The sequence below is a fragment of the Oncorhynchus kisutch genome, linkage group LG8 (genome assembly GCF_002021735.2).
Source record: "Oncorhynchus kisutch isolate 150728-3 linkage group LG8, Okis_V2, whole genome shotgun sequence".
In the NCBI taxonomy this organism is placed as follows: Eukaryota; Metazoa; Chordata; class Actinopteri; order Salmoniformes; family Salmonidae; genus Oncorhynchus; species Oncorhynchus kisutch.
The window spans coordinates 35,783,122-35,809,967 of record NC_034181.2 but is presented as its reverse complement, the minus strand read 5'-3'; the positions used below and the strand labels follow the sequence as shown (position 1 = coordinate 35,809,967).

General features: G+C 44.1%; 1 protein-coding gene across 3 annotated transcripts in view; it reads left to right on the top strand.

Moving 5' to 3' along the window:
• Positions 1 to 26,405, top strand: part of LOC109895772 (ral guanine nucleotide dissociation stimulator) — a 32,221-nt gene extending 5,816 nt beyond the window's left edge. Inside the window, exons 1-18 of one of the 3 annotated variants that reach the window (XM_020489745.2) lie at positions 5,457 to 5,586; positions 13,498 to 13,802; positions 13,933 to 14,007; positions 14,145 to 14,338; positions 14,491 to 14,615; positions 14,742 to 14,957; positions 15,069 to 15,172; positions 15,435 to 15,519; positions 16,834 to 16,911; positions 17,071 to 17,157; positions 17,272 to 17,304; positions 17,646 to 17,767; positions 17,866 to 17,961; positions 18,922 to 19,126; positions 19,395 to 19,469; positions 21,071 to 21,328; positions 21,529 to 21,643; positions 23,456 to 26,405. In XM_020489745.2, the coding sequence (XP_020345334.1) occupies positions 5,473 to 5,586; positions 13,498 to 13,802; positions 13,933 to 14,007; positions 14,145 to 14,338; positions 14,491 to 14,615; positions 14,742 to 14,957; positions 15,069 to 15,172; positions 15,435 to 15,519; positions 16,834 to 16,911; positions 17,071 to 17,157; positions 17,272 to 17,304; positions 17,646 to 17,767; positions 17,866 to 17,961; positions 18,922 to 19,126; positions 19,395 to 19,469; positions 21,071 to 21,328; positions 21,529 to 21,643; positions 23,456 to 23,631 (2,463 nt within the window). In that variant the 5' untranslated portion in view covers positions 5,457 to 5,472 and the 3' untranslated portion in view covers positions 23,632 to 26,405. Of the gene's footprint in view, positions 1 to 5,456; positions 5,587 to 6,877; positions 7,317 to 13,497; positions 13,803 to 13,932; positions 14,008 to 14,144; positions 14,339 to 14,490; positions 14,616 to 14,741; positions 14,958 to 15,068; positions 15,173 to 15,434; positions 15,520 to 16,833; positions 16,912 to 17,070; positions 17,158 to 17,271; positions 17,305 to 17,645; positions 17,768 to 17,865; positions 17,962 to 18,921; positions 19,127 to 19,394; positions 19,470 to 21,070; positions 21,329 to 21,528; positions 21,644 to 23,455 lie in introns of those variants that run through there. The other 2 variants (XM_020489742.2, XM_020489746.2) reach the window with 2 other exon arrangements.
• The last annotated feature ends 441 nt before the right edge of the window (positions 26,406 to 26,846 follow it).

The following is a 26,846-nucleotide window of genomic DNA, read 5'->3' as shown; positions in this document are numbered from 1 at the left end:
CTCTCCAAAAGAATGTTGTGATCGATGGTATCAAAAGCAGCACTAAGGTCTAGGAGCACGAGGACAGATGCAGAGCCTCGGTCCGATGCCATTAAAATGTCATTTACCACCTTCACAAGTGCCGTCTCAGTGCTATGATGGGGTCTAAAACCAGACTGAAGCATTTCGTATACATTGTTTGTCTTCAGGAAGGCAGTGAGTTGCTGCACAACAGCCTTCTCTAAAATTTTTGAGAGGAATGGAAGATTCGATATAGGCCGATAGTTTTTTATATTTTCTGGGTCAAGGTTTGGCTTTTTCAAGAGAGGCTTTATTACTGCCACTGTTAGTGAGTTTGGTACACATCCAGTGGATAGAGAGCAGTTTATTATGTTCAACATAGGAGGGCCAAGCACAGGAATCAGCTCTTTCAGTAGTTTAGTTGGAATAGGGTCCAGTATGCAGCTTGAAGGTTTAGAGGCCATGATTATTTTCATCATTGTGTCAAGAGATATAGTACTAAAACACTTGAGCGTCTCTCTTGATCCTAGGTCCTGGCAGAGTTGTGCAGACTCAGGACAACTGAGGTTTGGAGGAATACGCAGGTTTAAAGAGGAGTCCGTAATTTGCTTTCTAATAATCATAATCTTTTCCTCAAAGAAGTTCATGAATTTATCACTGCTAAAGTGAAAGTCATCCTCTCTTGGGGAATGATGCTTTTTAGTTAGCTTTGCGACAGTATCAAAAAGGAATTTCGGATTGTTCTTATTTTCCTCAATTAAGTTAGAAAAATAGGATGATCGAGCAGCAGTAAGCGCTCTACGGTACTGCACGGTACCGTCCTTCCAAGCTAGTCGGAAGACTTCCAGTTTGGTGTGGCGCCATTTCCGTTCCAATATTCTGGAAGCTTGCTTCAGAGCTCGGGTATTTTCTGTGTACCAGGGAGCTAGTTTCTTATGAGACATTATTTTAGTTTTTAGGGGTGCAACTGCATCTAGGGTATTGCGCAAGGTTAAATTGAGATCCTCAGTTAGGTGGTTAACTGTGTGAAGAATGTATTCTAACCACGCTGCACTTTGGTCCACTCCATACGACGATCGTGACACAATAACCCACCAACCAAGGACCAAGTGGCGTGGTAACGGGCAGCAGCGAACACAAGACTCCTGGACTTGGGAGGAGATATTAGACGGCAAGGGACCATGGGAACAGCCGGATGAATATCGCCATCACAAGGCAGAGCTGGAGGCGGCGAAGGCAGAGAGGCACTGGTATGAGGAGGCAGCGCGGCTGGAAGCCTGAGAGGCAGCCCCAAAAATGTATTGGGGTGTGTCACACAGGGAGTGTGGCGGAGCCAGGTAGGAGACCTGCGCCAATTTCCTGTGCTTACCGGAGAGAGAGAGGAACCGGGCAGGCACCGTGTTATGCTGTGGAGCGCACTGTGTCCCCGGTGCGTGTGCATAGCCCGGTTCGGTACATTCCAGTCCTCGTATCAGCCGGGCTAGAGTGGGCATCGAGCCAAGTGCCATGAAGCCGGCTCTACGCATATGGTCTCCAGTGCGTCTCCTCGGGGCGGCATACATGGCACCAGCCTTACGCATGGTGTCCCCGGTTCACCAGCACAGGCCAGTGCGGGCTATTCCACTTCGTCGCACTGGCCTGGCTACGGGGAGCATACAACCAGGTAAGGTTGGGCAGGCTCGGTGCTCACGAGCTCCAGTGCGCCTGCACGGTCCGGTCTGTCCGGTGCCACCTCCACGTACCAGCCCTCCGGTGGCAGCCCCCCGCACCAGGCTGTCTCTCCGTCTCATCCCTACAGGTGCTCCCGCCTATCCAGAGCTGCCAGAGCCTTCCTCTTGCCCAGCGCTGCCAGAGTCTCCCGTCTGTCCTGAGCCGCTAGAGTCTCCCGTCTGTCCTGAGCCGCTAGAGTCTCCCGTCTGTCCTGAGCCGCTAGAGTCTCCCGTCTGTCCTGAGCCGCTAGTCTCCCGTCTGTCCTGAGCCGCTAGAGTCTCCCGTCTGTCCTGAGCCGCTAGAGTCTCCCGTCTGTCCTGAGCCGCTAGAGTCTCCCGTCTGTCCTGAGCCGCTAGAGTCTCCCGTCTGTCCTGAGCCGCTAGAGTCTCCCGTCTGTCCTGAGCCGCTTGAGCTTCCCGTCTGTCCTGAGCCGCTAGAGTCTCCTGTCTGTCCTGAGCCGCTAGAGTCTCCCGTCTGTCCTGAGCCGCTAGAGTCTCCCGTCTGTCCTGAGCCGCTAGAGTCTCCCGTCTGTCCTGAGCCGCTAGAGTCTCCCGTCTGTCCTGAGCCGCTAGAGTCTCCAGTCTGTCCTGAGCCGTCAGTCAGCCAGGAGCTGCCAGAGCCGTCAGTCAGCCAGGACCTGCCAGAGCCGTCAGCCAGCCAGGAGCTGCCAGAGCCGTCAGCCAGCCAGAAGCTGCCAAAGCCGTCAGCCAGCCAGGAGCTGCCAGAGCCGTCAGCCAGCCAGGAGCTGCCAGAGCCGTCAGCCAACCAGGAGATGCCAGAGCAGTCAGTCATTCCGGAGCTGCCCTTCAGTCCGGTGCTGCCCCTCAGTCCGGAGCTGCCCCCCAGTCTGGAGCTGCCCCTCTGTCCGGAGCTACCCTTCAGTCCTGAGCTGCCCTTCAGTCCTGAGCTGCCCCTCAGTCTGGAGCTGCCCCTCAGTCCGGTGCTGCCCCTCAGTCCAGAGCTGCCCCTCAGTCCGGAGCCACCCCTCAGTCCAGTGGGACCCTTTAGTAGGGTTGCCAGTCCTAGGTTGGCGGCGTTCCTAGGAGGCCACAAAAGCGGACTAAGACTATGGTGGAGTGGGGTCCACGTCCAGCACCCGAGCCGCCGCCGTGAAAGAGGCCCACCCGGATCCTCCTCTTTAGATTAGGTTTTGTGGCCGGAGTCCGCACCTACTGTCACGCTCTGACCTTAGTATTCTTTGTTTTCTTTATTATTTTGGTTAGGTCAGGGTGTGACATGGGTGATATGTGTGTTTTTGTCTCATCTAGGGTGTTTGTACTGTCTAGGGGTTTTGTAGATTTATGGGGTTGTTTCCATCTAGGTGTTTATGTAGGTCTATGGTTGCCTAGATAAGTTCTCAATTAGAGGCAGGTGTTTATCGTTGTCTCTGATTTGGAACCATATTTAGGCAGCCATCTTCTTTGGGTATTTCATGGGTTATTGTCTATGTTATGTTGCACGTTAGCACATTGTTTATATAGAGGTCACGGTCGTCTTATATCGTTTTGTTGTTTTTGTTTAAGTGTTCTTCATTAAATAAAGAAGAATGTATTCTAACCACGTGTGTGAGGTGTATACTTTTGTTTCAAAGTAGATTTGTTTAAGACTACCAAGAAACGCTCTTTGACCCTGATTTAGGCCACTGCAGTAAAAGGTTTTAAGGAGCCAACTCTCTGTCTGTCAGTGGGATTTTCCTTGGTGACTTTTTTTGTTCAGGTTGTTCGGCTTCTAGATCACATAACGCCCCATAAAACTAGGCTCTTATGTAACCTTTATAAGAGATTGACAACAACGCATGTAACTGATGGTGAACTCATTCACGTGTTTGTCTTGTTGTTGTACTCCACCATAAGGAAGCTGTGCTAGTGTTGGCACTGCTTTTGGTTTGACTGCCTATGCTCACCATGTTTGCTTTCGGTTTACATTTGTCAGTCCATTGGCTGATTAACTGATGAAAATATAGAGTGGCCATAATCTATTTTGTTAGGCCTTATATACATTTTGCCTCACAATTTCAGCTGAATAGGAATAACCCTGGGAATGTCAGGGTAACATGATGCCAGTGATTTCATTTTTATTTTCTGTTCAGAGAAATGCAGGGCCTTCAGAAAGTATTCATACCACATTTCTTATTCCACATTTTGTTTCATTACAATCTGAATAAAAAAATTGATTAATAATATTTTTTCTCTCTCACCCCTTTACACACACCATAATGACAAAGTGAAAACATGTTTTTAGAAATGTTGCAAATTTGACGGCCTCCCGAGTGGCGCGGTGGTCTAAGGCACTGCATCACAGTTGCTAGCTGTGCCACTAGAGATCCTGGTTAGAGTCCAGGCCCTGTCGCAGCTGGCTGCGCCTGGGAGATCCAGGGGACGGCACACAATTGGCCCAGCATTGTCCGGTTAGGGGATGGTTTGGCTGGCAGGGATGTCCTTGTCCCATTGTGCTCTAGAAACTCCTGTGGCGGGCCGGGCGCATGCACGCTGACATGGTCGCCAGGTGTACAGTGTTTCCTCCGACACATTGGTGTGGCTGGCTTCTGGGTTAAGCGGGCATTGTGTCAAGAAGCAGTGTGGCTTGGTTGGGTTGTGTTTCGGAAGACGCATGGCTCTTGACCTTCTCCTCCTGTGTCTGTACGGAAGTTGCATCGAAATGTTTTATCCTGAAAAGCTCCCCAGTCCTTAAAAATTACAAGCATACCCATAACATAATGCAGCCACCACTATGCTTGAAAATATGGAGAGTGGTACTCAGGGATGTGTTGTATTGGATTTGTCCCAAACATAACACTTGTATTCAGGACAAAAAGTTAATTGCTTTGCCACATTTTTTGCAGTATTGTCTTGTTGCAAACAGGATGCATGTTTTGGAATCTTTTTTATTCTGTACAGGCTTCTCTCTTTTTACTCTGTCAATTAGGTTAGTTTTGTGGAGTAACTACAATGTTGTTGATCCATTCTCAGTTTTCTCCTGTCACAGCCATTACACTCTGTAACTGTTTTAAAGTCACCATTGGCCTCATGGTAAAATCCCTGAGCAGTTTCCTTCCTCTCCAGCAACTGAGTTAGGGTCTGTATCTTTGTAGTGACTGGGTGTATTGATACACCATCCAAAGTGTAATTAATAACTTCACCATGCACAAAGGGATATTCAATGTCTACTTTTTTTTTTTTTTACCAATATACCAATAGGTGCCCTTCTTTGGAGAGGCATTGGAAAACCTCTCTGGTCTTTATATGTGTGGGGTACAGAGATGAGGTAGTCATTCAAGACATTTCAAATATACATTTTTTAATCATTTGTAAAAAAAAAACTGAAAAAAAGAATTCCACTTTCACATTATGAGGTAGTGTGTGTAGGCCAGTGACAACACATGTCAATGCAATTACTTTTAAATTCAGGCTGTAACACAACAAAATGTGGAAGAAGTCAAAGGGTGTGAATAAATTCTGAAGCCACTGTAAAGTACCGTTTATAGTTGAAATTTGCAATTGAACAATGGGACAGTTTCTTCACTCTTACAAGCTATGAACAGGCTTTTTGGAATCCCTATCACTTTTTAGTAGTTAATATTTTATTGTTCAGTTTCTTGCGTGTTGACACAACTGTTTAAGTAAACACCCACTGGAGTGGGCCTGAGGTGGTTACCCAATCTGTGACTGGGGAGGGGAGAGAAGGGACAGCCGTGCTTTTGGTTCTCTGTCCCGGTCCGGTTTTATTCTCCAGTCTTATTCCTTGGTTCTGAGGGAAGCAGTGATGTGGTGGGCTCAGTGGACCTGTGGACTGCTGAGGGGTGGAGACTTCTGTAGGACTCAGTCTATGTGCCAGGCTGCCTTCATTACTGTGAAACGCAGAGAGGTAGACCGAAAGGTAGGTATCAACTCTGATACACTCAATATTATGGAGTTTCTTTGATAAATTATATATGCCTGAGCATGTGCGTGTGCATACAGTATGTGTGTGTTCCTCACATTTAGCAGTGGCATATTATCCAATAGCATGCATGGCTTTGTTGTTTCTGTTCTAAGTGTGATATGATCATACTTCTGTATTTTGTTATGGGTTAGTTACAGTTAGTACATGAGCACTTACTGAGAGTAAACCATGTTGGGGTATCTGCCATAGCAGAACAACACTGTTTATTGATTCAAACAGGAAGCCTGACAAATAGAAGAGGGTGGACTGTGGTTCAATCATAGGAGGGCAAAAGGTAGCCAGCTGGTTGCACCTCCATGCTGACAACTCTCCCTCTCCCTACCCCATCCCTTTCACTCTCTCTCTTTCTCCTCTCTCTTTCTGTATCTCCTCATCCCATACAGCTGTTCAGGGAGAGATTTGTGAATCTGAATCATAGCAGCACCAGTAATCTCTATCTTGTGCTGCTGAATGAGGGGACATGGGAGAACATGTGGGCTCAGGAATGTATTGGAGAAAACACCCCCTGTTGTTAAAGCAGATGTTTTCACAGTCACACCTGTTTTTCTCTTCTTTCTCACACTTAGAATAGTGTATGTTATTGAATATTGTATTTTGCAATGTGTTGTAGTAATGTTTGATTCTTAAGAGGTTGCAAGTGTTTTCCAATTCTGACCAGTAGAGGGAAGTGTCACTGAAGAGAAATACCATCAACATTGTCTGTCCAGTCAATGTCAGAGATGACATGAGCACTCATCCACAGAACATACAATTATACCCATAATGATACAATTCCTTTGACCTGCAAACGTATCATCTTTTTTTTTAGATAACCAGCTGTTTTAAAAAAAGGAGAAACGTATTGAATGTTACTTGTAGTTGTTGCCTCACCTCAAGATAAAGGAGTCATTGTAAAAATACCCCAGCACTAATTGATGTGGTACTGTTATACTCACCCATTCCCTGGGGGTACATAACGTCTAAAGGATCCACTTGCCTTCAAAATGCTTCACTGACTATGGTCCATTTATTAGATTTATTCTAAGGTTTTGGTGGCCAAAATGCTCTAGTTGTTTTCGATCCTTTTATATTTCTACCGAGGTATAATACCCCTGTTGTTGCGCGTTATGGCTACATGCAGTGAATACATTTTAACCGGACGAATGTATCAATATTACAATACCTTCTCTGGAGACGGTTTCCACAGCGACAATAATAGTAACAACGATTCCCTGAGGGACGGGTACCGTAAGAAAGGTGGAGCTATGAAGCACTTTCCGTAACTGAGTCATGCATTACCAAGTACAGTAGGTCGAGGCGCTTGCCTTTAGCACAGAAGCATACTCCGTTTATGTACGTCCGTTTTTACTGTGTGGGTGGGTCCATGGTAAAAAGTAATGTTATTGTAGCCTATCATACGAAGGAACTATGGATGTACGACCAAGATAGGTTGTCACAGCAGCGATTGACTGCCATAATCGTATCCTTTATCAATGGTCCACTTTATGGGGATGTACTCCGATGCGCAAAACATCAAATCAGGATTCCTCGATGAGATGTTTGATGCTGGAACATGGAAGGTGCGAAATATTTGGGATGGGGTAAAGCTGGAGGTTGGCGAGGACGAAAGCCCGGTGGTCCTTCACAGTTTTACCCATTTGGACCCTGACCTACCACTATTTGAGGTAAGCCAGTGCGTAAAGAACTCTACATCAATACCGAATCAGTAATTATAGGCTCGTGGCCTAGAGCTAGTGTCCCTAAACTGAACATTTGGGATGTGGTAGTATCCTATTGATTTTGAGTCTTATCAAAATGTATACAATGTAGGCCTACTGAAGTTCATAGCGATGTTTCACAGTTGTTATATGATTGTTATCATGACATAAGTACTGAGTGTCCTGTACTACCCACATTTCAAAGGAAGATTCAAAAGAGTGGGCTATGTTCCTTCTAACTTAGGCTACCATCTGCTGATGCTCAATACTGGCCTTATAGGCAGATGGGGAACGTGTAAAGAAGTACATATACCTTAGCACATATTATACTATGGGTCTGTACTTTTAACAGTTGTTTTTCACTGAGAGGTTGCCGCAAATAAAGCATTGGGGATGACTAATCAAATTGGTTGGCCTTACATAATGCCTTCTTCGATCAGAGGAGATCAGATGAGGACGAGAGCGTAATAGATACAGTGACTTTGAATGTTGTTAGTTGTTACATCAGATCAAGAATTGGCAGGCAAAACATCTGTAATTCTGGGAAAGTGCGTATACAAACCGTGTGTGTGTACTTACTGTATGTTACCAGTAACACCACCGTCTGGCATGCATGTTTCTAAATATGTTCAATATCCTTCTGAAGAATAAATGCTGCCTTAAGAGTTTCAACAAGCTTGTGAAACGAAAGGCTGGAACTCAAACGCTCCATTATTATTAAAGACAGTATGTTTCCTTCATTGGCACAAGTGTAGAGGGCAATTCAGTCTCCACTCCTACATGTACTAACTCTCTCTCTCTCCTATAATCTAATCCTCTCCAGTAACACAATTACCTAATGCTTAATCCCCCTCTTTCATTGGCCTAGGAGCTGCCTCTACAATCACAGCCATTCTTCTCCTTCAGCTGAGTAGGCATGGTGAATGTACAGTATTGGAATTCAATAGTTCAGTTGTGTATAAATAAACTCAGTCCATTGACATTAATTTGACACTTCAGCCAATGGCTGTTGATTGCTTTAGGGCCCCTATAGCCCCTGTAACCCATATGCAGTTATATATCCTTGAGCTGAAATGATGGTGTAGTGAGAGTCTGTAAATAACTCGGGTCTATCTCAGGAGTGCTGTGACACAGGCTTGGCATAAGATTGATACTGTTATGGTCACTCTGTCATCTGAAATATTACATTACTGACAGTGGTACAACCAAATCAAATCAAATGTATTTATATAGCCCTTCGTACATCAGCTGATATCTCAAAGTGCTGTACAGAAACCCAGCCTAAAACCCCAAACAGCAAGCAATGCAGGTGTAGAAGCACGGTGGCTAGGAAAAACTCACTAGAAAGGCCAATACCTAGGAAGAAACCTAGAGAGGAACCAGGCTATGTGGGGTGGCCAGTCCTCTTCTGGCTGTGCCGGGTGGAGATTATAACAGAACATGGCCAAGATGTTCAAATGTTCATAAATGACCAGCATGGTCGAATAATAATAAGGCAGAACAGTTGAAACTGGAGCAGCAGCACAGTCAGGTGGAAGTTGAAACTGGAGCAGCAGCATGGCCAGGTGGACTGGGGACAGCAAGGAGTCATAATGTCAGGTAGTCCTGGGGCATGGTCCTAGGGCTCAGGTCAGTTGAAACTGGAACAGCAGCATGGCTGCATGGCAGCACAACCAAGGGTAGAGAGGAGGAGCCACTTTGTCTTGTGGATGATGTCCTCACCCTGTATATGTGTGTCCTTCCTTTGGCCCTTGTCCATTAGCCATGATTCATAGTCATCTAGCCAATGTACTGTTATGATGATAAAGTACTGCACTTTATAGCTAATTGTTTATTTCGGGTTTTGAGTTTATTAGGTCAATCAAAGAGATTAAACTGGTGATACTGGCACAAATTCTCCTTGGTAAAGATGGCGGACTGTCATTGAAAAGTGTTATTGTTAATCATGCAATAATTAAAATATGAGGGCTTAAGAATTTAAAGAGTATTTCCACATATGTGGTAATGAACAAATTGGACATATCATTTGTCAAACAAATAAGTCAATAGCAAATCATACTCTCCCACCGAATAGTTAATTACATACTTTGTTGTTGTTTTGTGTGTGTGTGTGTGTGTTTGTGTGTGTGTGTGTGTGTGTTTGTGTAAATGCTCTACAAATGTCCTTTTTGTTAAGGAGACCATTGTTTGTTGGATCTCATCCTGTACTGTAATGAGAAACTGTAGGTGGATTTGTAGCTCATTTGAATGGAGACGGAAAGGAAGGGAAAGGGAGAGGAAGAGGGACAGCGAGTGAAAGAGAGGGAGAGTGGCACTGAGGTTCAGGAAGGTGGAATGAAAGAAACAGACAGTGTCTGGAATGTTTAGGCCTGCATCCTGGAAAATAACTTTATTCCAAGTTTTTGAAACTTAATACCAAGTAAGTAGTTGTCTTTGACTTACTTCCAAACATGAATTCCTACTTATGTCCTAAACCGTAGGACACTAATGTTATAGCAAGGATGTGGGCCTTGTTCTGTCTGACTATTCCAAATATCATTTTTGTGGATACAGCTCCTGATATGAATTCACATAGAACAAAGAACATTCTGAACATTCAACTCTCTTGTGCTCACAGGCCCTCTCTTAAAGAACAGCACTCAAAAGAAAATGAGTAAGACAAGCAGATAATGCACACTCGCATTTTACCCTTGCACACTAAGTTTTGTGTAAATCATAAACTGATGTCAACGGGACATTTTCTGCACCGTTTGTGTAATTTGTGTGTATATTTGTGTTTATAGTTGAGATTTTGCTCTAGAAAAAGTGATCCTAAGCTGTACATGATCTCATTGGCTTTCATCAGTCATTGTGTGTGAGCGGAAGCTGCTGCCTGTGCTAGAGGGTCACTGTTGGACTGCACTATTGTTTGTGTTGTGTATTTGTTTACTTTATTTCGGAGTAGATCTCTTTCTGGTGTGGACTTTCTATGGGTCAGTTCCCTGAACAACTGGAGGAGAGGATGATTATGAAACCAGCTGTGGATTTGCCAACCATTTCCCAATAGCCAACACTATCAACAAACTACCGAAATACAATTATAAAAAGTTGATTGTTATAGCGATGCTATGTGCATTAGCTGTAATAGTGCCATGTGACAATGTGTATTCAGCCACATGTAATGAACGGATTATCTGCAACTGTTGGCTGAAGGATGGAGGTCTCTATTGGCACTAGCTCAGAGTCTAAAGATCAATGCTTTGTTTATGTTGTCATTGTGGCTACAGCCTCGCTACATGCTATTCATAAGGTTTCTAAATGACTGAAGCTAACACATCCAGATAGATTTTTTTTATAGATGGGATACATGGTACACACTGTAGGTGAGACCATGAATATGACCACTCATTGTCAACTTGCATTGACAGAGGAAGTGAGCTTGCAAAACAGAACCCATTCAAATGTTGCAGTTGTCATGGTTACAGTGAGGTTCCTGGCCTGTCAAGTCAAGACTAGTTTTCATTCTTTCATTTTTGATGGACTTTCCAGTTAGAATTCGCTTTCCGATAAACTGATGACTTGTTTAAAAGGAGACTCTTCCCCACGTGAGTTTCATTTCCTTTCTTCCCTATTAGAGATTCACACCACTGTCTAGTATCTAGTCATCATCACACCCTTGTGACAAGCACCTGTTTGTCATAATGAGGAAGTTTACTTCTAGAATGCATGGTGCCACTCTATTAGTGTGTGCTCAAGTACAACACTTGATCAAATCAACTCCAGATCCAACACTTAATTCAAAATGAACTCAGGTAGGCCTATCAACACTTGATAAAAAAAAATCTGCACTAATCAAATTATCATATGAACGAGTACTCACAGAATAATGAAAATCTGTCAATGAGATGGTGCGTGACAAAGGTCTTCGTGGTTTATTTGAATCTGATGGTGAACAGATGTAGGATCTTAATTTGATCACCTTGTTGCAGGATAACTTTATGGCAATGCAGGACATTTAAAAGGTGTAATGCATTTGAGATTTAAAAATGATTCTGAAGTTTGTAATTTCCACTTTGAAATTTCAGGCTTGATTTTTCCTTACAAAACTGTATCAACCCCTACAAAAAAATGTCCATTCATTATAATTCACATAATAATGAACATTTCCTGTTGCTAAAGGATTCTTTTCATGCTGTAGCAAACTGGCTTGGATTAAGATCCTTCATCTATATATTGTATGTTTGTGATGGTGGCTATTTTTGTGTTAGAACAACAGAAAGTGGAATTGAGACCCTAGGCACACTACTAGGGCTACCCATGACACCTCTTTCGCTGACTAAGCTATGAGTCAGGCAGAGAGGGAATATGACTGGTTAAGGCTAAATGGGGGAAGCTGTTTTCTCTTACGTATATGTCTGTTTCCTGGCCCTACTTATGCCCTGTTCCTGTGGCTCATTGGGAGTTTCCTCTGGTTTCCATGGTAACCTGGTCTCTGGAGAGTCCCCTGACTTTTCTGCAGTTGTAAATAGGTCCTGTGTGGCACAGCCATACCACAGGCAGCCACAGTTCATCACTGTATACACATACACAGACTACACAAATATAGTTTTCCACACAAACCTAATCTTATCTAAACCCTTTAATCTACATTTACATTAGGATTATGGTTTCTTTCTCCTTTTCATTCTTTCATTATTCAAGACCTGGTGAATCTGAATAGCACTGATTTGAGGCCTTGCTCCATGAACCTAGAGAGGTTGCCATTATGTTAATTAAGAGCAGGGCTGTGTTCCATTGGGTTTAGATTGATAGGCCAGCAGCATTTCTGTATGGCTCAGATGATAAGGGCTACTCTCACTGACAAGTCCAGTGCTGGTGTGCTCAGCCTCTGCCATACAAGGGAAAGGAGGATACCTAGTCAGTTGTACAACTGAAAGCATTCAACTGAAATGTGTCTTCCGCATTTAACACAACCCCTCTGAATCAGAGAGGTATGGAGGGCTGCCTTAATCGACATCCACGTCATCGGCACCTGGGGAACAGTGGGTTAAGTGCCTTGCTCAGGGGCAGAGCAACAGATTTATACCTTGTCATCTCGGGGATTCAATCCAGCAAACTTTCGGTTACTGGCCCAACGCTCTAACCACTAGGCTACATACATGTCAAAAAAAAGATTTGTAACAACACTTCTGTTCAAAAATAGGTTGCATCATTGATAGTATGAATATAGCACTTGAAATGGAAATGCAGCTGCTCCACTCCATGGAAACCAAGCAAAACAGAGCAGCTGTGTGATTGAAGGTGAGAGAGTACAGAGTAGGCTATGACTAACAGCAGATGTCCTGAGGGAGAAGCTGCTGTATACCCAGCTACTGAAAGGTTCTGATGAATAGTGTGTGACAGATACACAAGTAAAGGTATGACTGATGTCTGTGGCATGCTAGATTACTGTACATACCAGTCCCCCATAGAGGTCGGAAGCCAAAAAGTGATTAAACTGATGTTGCTTGGCTATCTGGGCCAAGTGCCTGGGATGCTCACTGTAAAGTCCTGTATTGTAAATGTATTCTGCTACATGTACTGGTTATGTCAGACTGTGTGCGTTTAAATGACCATTACTGTTTACAACATTCTGTGTTGGAGAGCTGGAGAGAAAAAAACGAATGGTGACAACAATCAACAACAGTGAACTGTTTTATGGCCTCTTTCATTGGGCTTCTACACCTGCATTGCTGGCTGTTTGGGCTTTGAGGATGGGTTTCTATACAGCACTTTGTGACATCAGCTGATGTAAGAAGGGCTTTATAAATACACTTGATTGTTAGTTCCTTGTTTGTAAAGCAGGGCTCTGTTGTTGGGCTGTGTATCTATAGCAACCTCTGTTTGCTGAACAGTATTGTTATTTATGCATATACCCCAGTGGAGGCTGCTGAGGGGAGGACGGCTCATAATACTGGCAGGAATGGAGTTAATGGAATGGTATCAAACACATCAAACTGGTGGTTTCTATGTGGTTGATGCCATTCCATGGACTCCATTCCAGCCAGTATTATGAGCCGACCTCTCCTCGGCAGCCTCCACTGTGAGTGATTGAGAGATAGAGCAAAGGCCCGATCTCAAACGTTGCTTGTGTATTTCCAACATTTTGCTGTCTTTTTTCCCCCTGTAGAGCTCGACACAGGAGATCGGAGAGGAGGTGGAGGAGGGGGCAGTCTTCACCATCACCCTGAGGAAAGTGCAGCTGCACCAGTCGGCCAGTAAAGGGCAGCGATGGCTGGGGGTGGAGACAGACTCTGCACTCAGCCTGTATGAGACATGTAAAGTACGCACCATTAAGGCTGGTACGCTGGAGAGGCTGGTAGAATACATGGTGTCTGCGTTCAGGGGCAAGGACTCCACCTACGTCACCATCTTCCTCTGCACCTACCGCTCCTTCGCCACCACCCAGCAGGTGCTGGGCCTCCTACTCAACAGGTACAGAGACTGTCGGCTATGAAGCTAAAACCACACCTGCTGGTGTACACACAAACACACACAAACTAACACAGTGTACGTGTCAGTTCCCTCTGTAGAACGTTGACAGATGTTGTCCTTCATGTCTTAGGTATGCCAAGTTTCAGAACCAGCCTGGTATAGACTTACACAGACACACTCAGGAGGACCACACAGAGATCAGACAGTAAGTGTCTGGGGAGACCAGCGTGTTCAAACAGTTTGATCTTTCAGAATTCTAATGTACCACTGGTGCTCTTCCCTCTCTGTCATCTGCACGTCTCCTCATTCCCTGCCTCTTCCCATCCGGGTTGTGTCTTGCAGCAATGTGTCATCCATCCTGGGGGCGTGGCTGGACCAGTACTCAGAGGACTTCTGGAGTCCTCCACAGTATAGCTGTCTACACCACCTGATGTCCTACCTGCACCAACACTTCCCTGGCTCTGACCTGGAGCGCCGTGCACTCAACCTGCTGGCCCTCTTCCACCGCAGGCATCGGTGTGAGCCGGACCTTAACGGTGAGAGCCAGGATAGGGTTAAACTGGTCTGTGTCTCAGAGATATCAGGGATGATGGGGATGCTGATGCTTATTAAGGGCCTGTGGTGAACTGGTAAAATAGACGGTCATTTAGGCAGTCTGATTATTATCTCAGCTGTGTTTTCTTTACAGTGGAGCAGGTTGGCTGTCCGTTCGCCACACAGGAAGAGAGTGTCTTTGAGGACGAGCTTCCTGCCCTGAACTTACTGTCCTTTGACCCCATCATGGTTGCTGAGCAGTTCACACTCATGGATGCGGTGAGACATTCCCCTCTTAATTTGAACTTGCTGCTCGAGTTCAAGTTACTTCAATTTCATCTTCTTTGTGCTCACCCTTACTTACCCTTACCTTCTCTCTCCCTCCCCCCTGACATCACCCTGTAGGATCTGTTCAAGAAGGTGGTCCCCTACCACTGCCTGGGGGGCATCTGGTCCCAGCGGGATAAGAAGGGGAAGGAGCACCTGGCCCCCACCATTCGGGCCACTGTGGCCCAGTTCAACAGTGTCACCAACTGTGTCATCACCACCTGCCTCAGCAACCCCTGTCTGAAGCCCACCCAGCGGGCCAGACTGGTGGAGCGCTGGATAGAGGTGGCCAGGGTAAGGCATTAGACCCACTCTCTGGCTCAATCACTCAACAGTTAGTTTCATGTGTAGGTCATTGGTCATGTCTGTTTTTGTCACTCCATGGGTTCTTTCTGTTGTGTTTAGGAATGTCGGATCCTCAAGAACTTCTCATCTCTGAGAGCTATCCTCTCTGCTCTGCAGTGTAACTCTCTCCACCGACTCAAGAAGACCTGGGATGAGGTGTCCAGGTGAGACAGGGGATCAGCGACAGAGGGATAACAGTTGGGTTGGAGGGTGTACTATTAGATTATGAATTGAACCAGGGGGGTTTCATGGTCAAGTTCCCCAACCACCAAAGAAAACATCATTAGTGACATGGGTTTATGGTTGGGTTGATGGTAGAAGTTAAAATGTAATTTATAGTTTTTTTTGTAGTGGTGGTTTAGGTTTGTCTTTGCCACTGAGATATCAGGTTCCTCTTTTGACCTATTTGACTTATTCTGCCAACAGAGAGAATTTCCGCACCTTCCGTGAGCTGTCAGAAATCTTCTCGGATGACAACAACTACTCTCTAAGCCGAGAGCTGTTGGTCAAGGTGGGTCAATGCTCAGAGGGAGAAGCGTGGATGTCGAAACGATTGTGTGCATAAATGACCCAAATGTTACTCAGCACCTAGTAGATCTTTTAGGATAGGGACTGCATAAACAGGATGTGGTTGTGTCAAAAGTGGGGGTTGACAACTTAGTAGTTGACAGGAAATGTGGCTGGCTGACCCATTACTGCTTTATTGGCCCTCATCTCTATCTGTACAGCTGGGTCTCCATAGCAACCTGAAAATGAATAGACAAACTAGCTAACACCTTGTCTCCTCTCAGTTGCTAGCTCATTTATCATTCATCATGAGTTGTACAACACTGTATAGAATCTTACCTTGTAGTGTTCCCTCTAAAGTGTATCAGATCCACCAGTGCAAGTATCAGTGTGTTTGTGTTTCGAGAGGACTTGCTATGCCTGCAGAAGAAGAGCGTGTCACCAGTAGTCGTTCATATTTTACTCTTTCAACACGAGGCTCAGTGCTTCTACCAGGACTAGAGGCAGGTCATATTCTCTTTGATGAAGTTCACAGACGATTAGATAGCAGACAACATATTCAGTTATATCTGAATCCTCCAAGAGAAACATATTTAGTCTGCTCACCTGAATACATTCCTACACAAAGAAATAGGACGTGCCCTCGTCGTTGTTATGCCTATTTAGCATAAGTTACTCTTTAACTGCCAGCATATTCTTTCACTGGTGAAATGGGGAAATTACTTTGATGTCATACGAAGCAATTATGATAGGAAAAAGCAGAGTGTTTCTCCAACAGGTATTCCTATCCACATTCCTAGGCTATTAGGCGTGTAAATGAATTGGCCCTAACATTGAAGCCTGGGGTGCTTGTTGACGTACTTGTACATTGGCTGTGAATTGACAGAGGAAACCTGTGCTTGCTCAGAGGGAATCCCCGCTGACGTCATAGGCAGTTGGCAAGTACAGATAAGAGCACCACCCTAATGAGGCATGAGCCTGTAAGGGATATCCCAAGGCGTTGTCCTGCTTACCTCTGCTCCCACTTACCACTACTACTCTATCTATCTGGGCCAGCCCAACCAGGCCTGTGTAGGATTGCAAGCTCTCATTACCTGGGGTGAAGAATCACTCTGGTTTGCACCATTCACAGAAATGTGAGAGTTAACTCGACAGTGCCCATACTGCACCCTCTCATATATTTGTGAATTAGTTAAGCCCTGTCCGTCTACTCTTCTGAAATTGAATCATGGCCAATACCAGTTGTGTTTCCCATTTGGTTTTTGCACTGTTCTAGGCAGTTTTGTAAAACCAGATTCTCCTCCCTCTCTCTCTGCAGGAGGGCACCTCCAAATTTGCCACCCTGGAGATGAACCCTAAACGAGCACAGAGGAGACACCAGCAGCAGAGAGACTTGGTGAGTTGAGATGTTTTTTTTTAACATGAAATACCAAAGTCAACCACTTTATGCTGTTATTGTGTTCATAGCGCCATCTAGTGGTTAGATGCGTGTTATTGCTCCTGTGGTCACTGCTCTCTCTGATAACTCCTCTCTCTGACTCTGTCTCTGTCCCAGGGGGTGATGCAGGGGACCATTCCTTACCTGGGCACCTTCCTCACTGACCTGGTCATGATGGACACGGCTATGAAAGACTTCACAGAGGTGAGAGTCTACCTATCTCTGGATCCTGTAGCCTCTTCAGTCCACTTGTTAAGTCTCTGTTTATAGCAACATGAATAGTGCCCACATCTAATTGTTCTTTGTTCTCTATTCCAGAGTGGACTTATCAACTTTGAGAAGCGACGAAAGGTAAATTAAATTCATATGTACCTATGATAAATAAGTGTTGGTAAACAGGGAGACGCCCTGGTATTATGGTTGTGGCCCACCAGAGGTGACTGGCAGAGACTCACCTCCCCCCTCTCTCGCTCTCTCTCTCTCTATCTATCTCTCTCTATCTCTCTCTCTATCTATCTCTCTCTCTCTATCTCTCTCTCTATATCTCTCTCTCTCTCTGTCTCTCTCTCTATCAATCTCTCTCTCTCTATCTCTCTCTCTATCTATCTCTCTCTCTCTGTCTCTCTCTCTCTATCTATCTATCTCTGTCTCTCTCTCTCTCTCTCTCTCTCTCTCTCTCTCTCTCTTTGCAGGAGTTTGAGGTGATAGCTCAGATTAAGCTTCTGCAGTTGGCGTCCAACAACTACAGTTTCACCCAGGACAGCCTCTTCAGGGATTGGTTCTCAGAAGTGGAGAGACTCAGTGAGACAGAGAGGTGAGGAGAGGCCTAAGGATTTTTATGAAAGGTAAAATGAAAAGAATCAAGTCTATATGGTCATACAGTGTTGTCATTTACATTCCTTTTCTCCACAGCTACACTCTGTCCTGTGAGATTGAACCGCTGTCTGAGTCTGCCAGCAACACTCTCAGAGCCAAGAAGAACGGGGGCATCATGAAACGCTGGAGCGAGTAAGTCCCATATAGTATAGACAACTTTTCACACTATCCCTAAATGTATTATACACTGAACAGAAATATGAACGCAACATGTAAAGTGTTGGTTCCATGTTTCACGAGCTGAAATAAAAGATTACAGAAATGTTCCATACATGGTAGTGAGCATTTCTCCTTTGCCAAGATAATCCATCCACCTGACAGGTGTGATATATCAAGAAGCTGATGAAACAACATGATCAGTACACAGGTGCTCCTTGTGCTGTACACAACAAAAGGCCACTCTAAAATGTGCAGTTTTGTCACACAACACAATGCAATTGGAATGCTGAATGCAGGAATGTCCACCAGAGCTGTTGCCAGATAATTGAATGTTAATTTCTCTACCATAAGCCGCCTCCAACGTCGTTTTAGAGAATTTTGCAGTTTGTCCAACTGGCCTCACAATGTCCCAGTTCCTCCATGGCCTGCATACTCACCAGACATGTCACCAATTGAGCATGTGTGGGATGCTCTGGATCGACATGTACAACAGCGTGTTCCAGTTCCCGCCAAAATCCAGCAACTTCACATTGCCATTGAAGAGGACTGAGACAACATTCCACAGGCCACAATCAACAGCCTAATCAACTCTCAACTCTAAGAAATGTCACACTGCATGAGGCAAATGGTGGTCACACCAGATACTGACTGGTTTTCTGATCCACGCCCCTACCTTTTTTTTAAGGTATCGGTGACTAACAAATATTTTATTCCCAGCTGTGAAATCCAGAGATTAGGGCCTAATGAATTTATTTCAATTGACAGACTTGCATGAACTGTAACTCAGTAAAAATCTTTGAAATTGTTGCATGTCGCGTTTATATTTTTGTTCAGTGTAGTTGAAAATTATTATTGACATTTTCTTACCCGGTGTTTTCCATTGTGTACAGTGGTCCGGTTCTTATACGTCTCTGTGTTTTCCTCCAACTCCAGTCGGCAGTTAACTGAGGCCAGCTGCAGCAGTGCAGGAAGCTCCCACTCCAAGTCGTTTGACCAGTCCCACTTCAGACTGTACCAGGGAGGGGGAGTTGATAGTGGGGACACCCTCAGCGTCACCTCAGCTGGCTCCAGCGGCTCTGACCTGGAGGATGTCAACTCCAGCTTCCTGTCTGACTCACCGGACGCCCAAGAGAGAAAGGTGAGGAGGCGGACCATGGTCACATGGGGGGGAGGAGAACACTCCCACTAGATGCAGAGGCATTTCATCATGCCGCACACATCCATCTTGATTTTTTTTTCTGAGATACTGAAATTACAGCATCACTGCAGCAATTTCAGTCCTGACATCGTCATGTCTTTGAATGAATGTTCTATAATGATTAAGGGCCATGTGAATTGACACTGCCCCATGTACTTACTTTACCGGGCAGACTTTTGGCTAACTGTGGCTGTGATTCCCTCTATAGAGCTCTACATCCTCAGTAAAACATTCAGCGTCTGCTTTGGGGAAAGAGTGGCAGACTCCTGATCCCAACTTCACGGTACTTCCACTCAGCAACCTTTTCTTTCTAATCCTCTCACTCTAACACGAGGGGGTTTCTTCTTTCTAACCCTCTCACTCTAACACGAGGGGGTTTCTTCTTTCTAACCCTCTCACTCTCACACGAGGGGGGTTTCTTCTTTCTAATCCTCTCACTCTCACACGAGGGGGTTTCTTCTTTCTAACCCTCTCACTCTAACACGAGGGGGGTTTCTTCTTTCTAATCCTCTCACTCTCACACAAGGGGGGTTTCTTCTTTCTAATCCTCTCACTCTCACACAAGGGGGGTTTCTTCTTTCTAATCCTCTCACTCTAACACGAGGGGGTTTCTTCTTTCTAACTCTCTCACTCTAACATTAGGGGGGTTTCTTCTTTCTAACCCTCTCACTCTCACACGAGGGGGGTTTCTTCTTTCTAATCCTCTCACTCTCACACGAGGGGGTTTCTTCTTTCTAACCCTCTCACTCTAACACGAGGGGGGTTTCTTCTTTCTAATCCTCTCACTTTAACACTAGGGGGGTTTCTTCTTTCGAATCCTCTCACTTTAACACTAGGGGGGTTTCTTCTTTCTAATCCTCTCACTCTCACACGAGGGGGTTTCTTCTTTCTAATCCTCTCACTTTAACACTAGGGGGGTTTCTTCTTTCTAATCCTCTCACTTTAACACGAGGGGGTTTCTTCTTTCTAACCCTCTCACTCTAACACTAGGTTGGGTTTCTTCTTTCTAACCCTCTCACTCTCACACGAGGGGGTTTCTTCTTTCTAACCCTCTCACTCTAACACGAGGGGGTTTCTTCTTTCTAACCCTCTCACTCTAACACTAGGGGGGTTTCTTCTTTCTAACCCTCTCACTCTAACACTAGGGGGGTTTCTTCTTTCTAACCCTCTCACTCTAACACTAGGGGGGTTTCTTCTTTCTAACCCTCTCACTCTAACACGAGGGGGGTTTCTTCTTTCTAACCATCTCACTCTAACACGAGGGGGGTTCTTCTTTCTAACCCTCTCACTCTAACACGAGGGGGTTTCTTCTTTCTAACACTCTCACACGAGGGGGTTTCTTCTTTCTAACCCTCTCACTCTAACATTAGGGGGGTTTCTTCTTTCTAACCCTCTCACTCTAACACTAGGGGGGTTTCTTCTTTCTAACCCTCTCACTCTAACACTAGGGGGGTTTCTTCTTTCTAACCATCTCACTCTAACACGAGGGGGGGTTCTTCTTTCTAACCCTCTCACTCTAACACGAGGGGGTTTCTTCTTTCTAACCCTTTCACTATAACACTAGGGGGGTTTCTTCTTTCTAACCCTCTCACTCTCACACGAGGGGGTTTCTTCTTTCTAACCCTTTCACTATAACACTAGGGGGGATTCTTCTTTCTAACCCTCTCACTCTAACACGAGGGGGTTTCTTCTTTTCTAACCTCCTCATTACCGTCTCATCACAGACATTACTTCTCAGCTTCTCACCCTCATTATCTTTATACTTACGACTCATACTTTCACATTTCACATTTTATTTGTTTCTTGCAGCATGCCACTCTGCAACAGAAGCTTGTTCTTTGGACTGTAAATGGTTGTAATCAATCTCTCTCTCTTTTTCTCTAGTTTTGGGAGTCCACCTCCCTGTCATCTCTAGACACCTCAGGGATGGGTTCCGGTTCAGGCTCCAGCAGTGCTTCGTCCTCCTCGGTGTCCTCCTCCACTCCTCTCCCAGGCGCCTCCCACTCCCACAAGCGCTCAGTCTCAGCCGTATCCTGCTACTCCACCCTTTCCCTGCCCCGCTACAACCAGCAGGTGGATGACTGCTGCATCATCAGAGTCAGCCTGGAGGTGGACAACGGCAACATGTACAAGAGCATCCTGGTAAGACCAAGGAGGAGGAGCAGGAGAGAGTTATTTGATATTGATAGATTCATTTCTTGTGAAATGTTTTCCTTGTGGAAAATTTTAATTGTTAGCAGAGGGTGGTTCATTCAATAAACAATGTCTGAGCCAGAGAAGAGATTTCAGGCACATCAGTTTTATATGTCAACTAAAAATGTGTTCTTTATCTCCTGGTGCAGGTGACCAGTCAGGACAAGACGCCAGCAGTCATCAGGAAAGCCATGGTGAAACACAACCTGGAGCGAGAGAAAGCTGAGGACTATGAGCTGATGCAGAAAATCTCTGAAGAAAAAGGTAATATTATAATTTACCAAAAATATGTTAAAGGCCCAAAAACTTGATTTCCTGTGCTTTATATTTCCACAATATGAGGTTGGAATAATACTGTGAAATTATGAAAATGATAATAATGCCCATTTAGTGTAAGAGCTGGTTGGAGTTTTGGCCTGCCTGGTGACATCACCAGGGGTAAATTAGTTAATGGACCAATAAAAAAGAGTTCCAAACTGCTCTGCCAATAACAGCTGGTTTACTGTTTTCCCCTCCCCACTCAGACCAAGCAGTTACAAGCATTTTGCTACACCCTGCAATAACATCTGCTAAACACGTGTATGTGACCAATAAAATTAGATTTGATCCCTCCCAGACAGTCCTAGCAAAATTCTTCCTTGAGAAATGTCTCTTTGCTAATAAGCTATTTTTGTTTCTCTTTGACCATTTTAATTGAAAACAATCACAGTTAGGTACTTAATTGCTATCCCTTCTTAAGAAAAGAAAAAAATATGTTCATAAAATAGTTCGCAAGTGCAATTCCTCAACAATATTTTAAGATTTAATGATTTTCTTACGAACTTCTCAAATATCTTCTTACAAATCTTAAGATGGTTGTTGCTAGGCAACCGATTTAGATTGCGATCTAGCTAGCAATGGCAATTATGTTAGCATATTTCTTACAGAGACTACCGTTCTAAAACATGTTCTTGGGTTTAAAATAATCAATACTGAATCTTTCAGATGAAGTTTGTGAGTGAATGTTAAACCAATGTTCAATTGCTTTTATGAATTTAGCTATCTTTGCATTAACTTTATTTTCAAGAATCAAAATGCTTAACTTTTTACTTAAGGAGAAACATAAGAAATAGCGCAAGAAAGTTTCCAATAAACTTTTTGAGGAATTTGCTTAACTTTCTTCTTAAATCTATAGTTAAGGTAAAAATGGCAGTCCCGAAGAACCCGACTCAACCTGCTGAGCTACCGTTCAGGTTACACTTAATTAAAAAATCCTAACTACATTCATTGTAAGTACGATGTCCAGTAGAGGTCGATGTTTGAAAGCAGCTTGGAATCGAAGAATGCAGTGGAACCACAGAGAAATCAGAGGGATCTCGCTTTTTGCAACACCGGGTTTGAACAAACACGTAAGATTCATTGTCGTTGATCACGTGATGATGTTACTTTGAAAATAGTGCCACAGATAGAACAATGAGACAAATATTTCACTGGATGTATAAATGTGGTAGTGATGGTAGTTAGAGGAACCCCAGTGGCCGGCAGTGCGATGGTAGTGAGAAGAACCCTAGTGGCCGGCAGTGCGATGGTAGTGAGAAGAACCCCAGTGGCCGGCAGTGGGAGAAGATGGAACGAGATGGATTTTGGACGACATTCTGCAAATTTTCTCATCGATGAAACATTTAAACTCAATGCAGTTTTCAATTCCCAAAACAAAAATACGTAACGAACAGAGTGGACTAAGTTTTGTAGACTTTACCCTTTGCCAAAAAATTTTAAAATTGCGTTGTTTAGGAGTGCAAATGTGAATTGAGTTATTGCACACGCGCACTTCAAAGTAAGCGTTCCCCAACGGAAATATGCAAATGATATTGAGATCAAAATGGCTGCATTGGACCTTTCCATATTTCGTTTTCGCCCATATAATACTTTTCATTATCATTCAAACAGATTGTCATTAATAGTATATCCATTTGTTGTTCTTACCACTGACACTTATCTCCATCCATCTTGTATAGTGTCCTAATTTATGAATTACTTACCTGGAAAACAAATGTTTTTACTGACAATATATACACCTCTCCTCTCACCCTATAGAGCTGCGGATCCCAGACAATGCCAACGTTTTCTATGCCATGAACTCTACCGCCAACTATAACTTCGTGCTGAAGAAACGTACCTCATCCAAGACAGGCCGGGCCAAGAGTGTAGCTAGCTCTACGCTGCCCCGCATGAAGCAGAAGGGCCTGAAAATTGCCAAAGGGATCTTCTGAGGGCGAGTGCCCCAGCTCTCTGTCAGTCTTCTGGATTAAGGCCCTCTAAATCCACCTACACTAAAGTATCTGAGAACTACACTAGAGATGGAGCCTAGTGAAAAACAAGAACTGTCTGCATGTATCATAAGCAGGCAGCAAAGCAGGAGAAGCAATTACTGGTATCAACACAATTGTGTCCAGACCAGGACTCTCCAGACAAGCCTGAAGAGACTGATGTCTTCTTGGCTCAGGACTTGATTATTGGGAGCTTAACAATGTGCTGTCCCTAACCCTTCGTGCCTGAGTTTGTGGCAATGGTGTTTACAGATATTTGGAATATCTGGTCATGTTAAATACTCTCTCTGACTCTGTGATGATAAGAGGGGTGTTAGTAAATATAGTAAAACAGGAGCACAAGGAACGTACAGAAAACTAAAGTGGCCTGGTGTGATTAGATAGAGAGGTGCTCCTTTGTAAGTTTGAAGAGTTTACTGCAGATGCTGCCATATTGAATATAGGTTCAAGTCTGTGCCCATTTCAGAGCAAACAAGGTGTGAATAGTGTACACTCTATTAAGAGCAGCCAAGAGACACATCTTGTTATATTCAATTATAACCACTACAAGGAAGAAGGATGTAGCAATGGAGCTCAATATGCTCAAAATAAACATTAGAAAGATTACAGAGAGTTAGGTGTAAAATAAGAGAAAAACGTGATAGAGATACAGTATTATGGTATTTAAGAAATACCCAACTTCACAGCATAATATCAGCATTACTTTGCAATGGACCTGTATGTTTGACGATGTTCCCATTACAGTTAGGCTATTGCTTTAGTTGTTTTTGCCACCATTTCCTTTGCTATGGGGCTGCTGCTAAATGTACATTTTCTAAAGGTCAATAATTCACCTTCATTTAAGGGGCTCAGAGGACAGCATTTCATACCACCCTGTCCCTACTGGACTATCTCTGTATGGAAAACAAGGGTTTACATCCCAGTACTGACAGTGGGATAGTGGTATCATGTATAATCTGTAACTGCCTGATGATTCCCCTTATGGCTGCCCAACCATGCAAGAGGAGTTAATAATCCTCGCCTCAAAAGAAAGCAGTGCATCAAACCCCAAAGCTTCTTCTTACTTACAAGCAGACAAGAGTGAGAGGAATGACACCAACTCTGAAGTTATTACAAGCATGACAGTGGTCTTTTCATGTCATGGAATAGACGACCAAAAAGTTGTCATTTCACTGACATTACATGCCTTTATTGCTCAGTGCTGTATGCTGGTCCCAACCCCTTCAGTTGCTTTTTAAATGTGTGTCCTTTCCTTGATGACCATGGTAGGACCATAGAGATGAGTAATAGCAGCATGGTAGAGACTCCCCCGTGATGTTAAGAGTTCTTTTTGGGGGGACATACATAGCATAATGATTGGTTATCTCTTCTGGGCTGTGTCACTGAGGGTATTCAATTAATGCTCCGGACTTCCCCGGGTGAACTGGGTTAGCTTTAATTGCATTAGTTTTGTAACCGGGTTGCCTCCTAGGAGTAAGCCATGTACCCCGTTTTGGCCGATGGCGAAGTTGGCTCTAAACAAAAGTGACGTAGGTTAAGCACATGGTTTAATGACTAGGATTCTGTGTTTTCACATGCAGAAGTGATTGCTTTTGATTTTTTTTAAAAGGCTTTAACTGCCTTCCCAATGAAAACTAATTAGAAGATTCAAACATATTTTATGGAAAAAGAGATGTATGTTTCTGAACGATTCATGATGCTGCCTTGTTGACAACATGACCGAGCGGCACAAATTACAATTCGATTTGAGAAGGGTACTCCTCCCTCACCGCTTTGGCCCATTCACGTCATGGGCCATAGCCTGGTGCACTTAATCGAACTCCCTCACTGTGATTTGTTCCCTTACACTGTGATTGGGTCTTTGCCGATTGCTCCGATTGGCTCTCTTCTATGCAGAGCACTGTGAACACACATTCTCTCTCTGTCTCTCTCTCCATTATGACACAATTAAATGGGGAAAACTCAACCCTGACGGAGAATAGATAGAGGTCCACGTGGTGGTAGAAAATATTTCAGGCCATGGAGAAAGGTGGCTGGTTTACCCCTTCCTATATGTACCAAAGAGATGAGTAGAGTGGGTGAGGGAGGGAGGGAGGACGAGGGGTCTGTTACTCTCAAAATACATTGTTTGTTTTATTTCTCTATCACTTGCTTTTTCTCGGAGAGATGGCCATTTCTGAGTGTTATGTTCTGAACACTACAACAACATTCTAAGAACCTCAGATACACTGTTCAAGCCTAGGTGGCAGTGTGGTTATTACTGGTTACCCTTGGAGAAACTGAACCACTTAGCAACAGGAACTAATTTGACTCTTGACATTTGAAATGGTTCAGTATGTTTTATGCTTTACCTAACTGTGTGTTTACTACCACTTGACTGATCACTGATTGTTTTGTGGTGTTATTCATCATTTACTGGAGTCTGCTTTGCTTTACCTGGAATGACTGGTCCTACTCTGCATATTACTTTGGCAGTATCTGTTGCCATTGCCATTATCATAGAGTTAAAAACCTTTTATATGTATTTGCGGTGTCTTGTCTCATGAAAATATTAAGATGTCATATGGAATTGTCTTTGTTTATATATTTGTTGACCTGGCATTATTTATTGGTTTGTACAGAGATTTTGCTATGCATTGTACATTATTTCCTCTTACGTAATTATAGATTCATATATATACTCATGTATATACAAATAAACACTTATGTTTACAAAAGTCAATACTCACTCTAATTTCACTCGTTGTTTTGGTGTAATTTAGTTCAATCAGGTGAGACGATGGCTCCTTCCTTGGTAGATGTGATAGTAATGCTCACCCCTGGTATAAACGGATCAACAGTTTGATACCCTCATACAGCCTACACAATAAATTACAGCAATTGAAGAATATTCACAGGAAAACATCTATGATGAACATAGGCTACAGTATATTATCCCTGGGATTTCCCTACTCCATTGAAGTTGAATTTGCAATGATTCAGTTAAGGGTTAGGGGTTAAGGGTAGAGACGTCCCAAGGATCCGTATCCAGGGGGACCCTGAGAGAGCGCTTGTTTGAAATTGAAAAGTGTCGCGGTAGCTTCTGATAAAGAATAACATGGGATCCCGAGGGGTTCGTGCTGATTGTACAAAGATTGTGAAAGACGGTTAAATGGCAT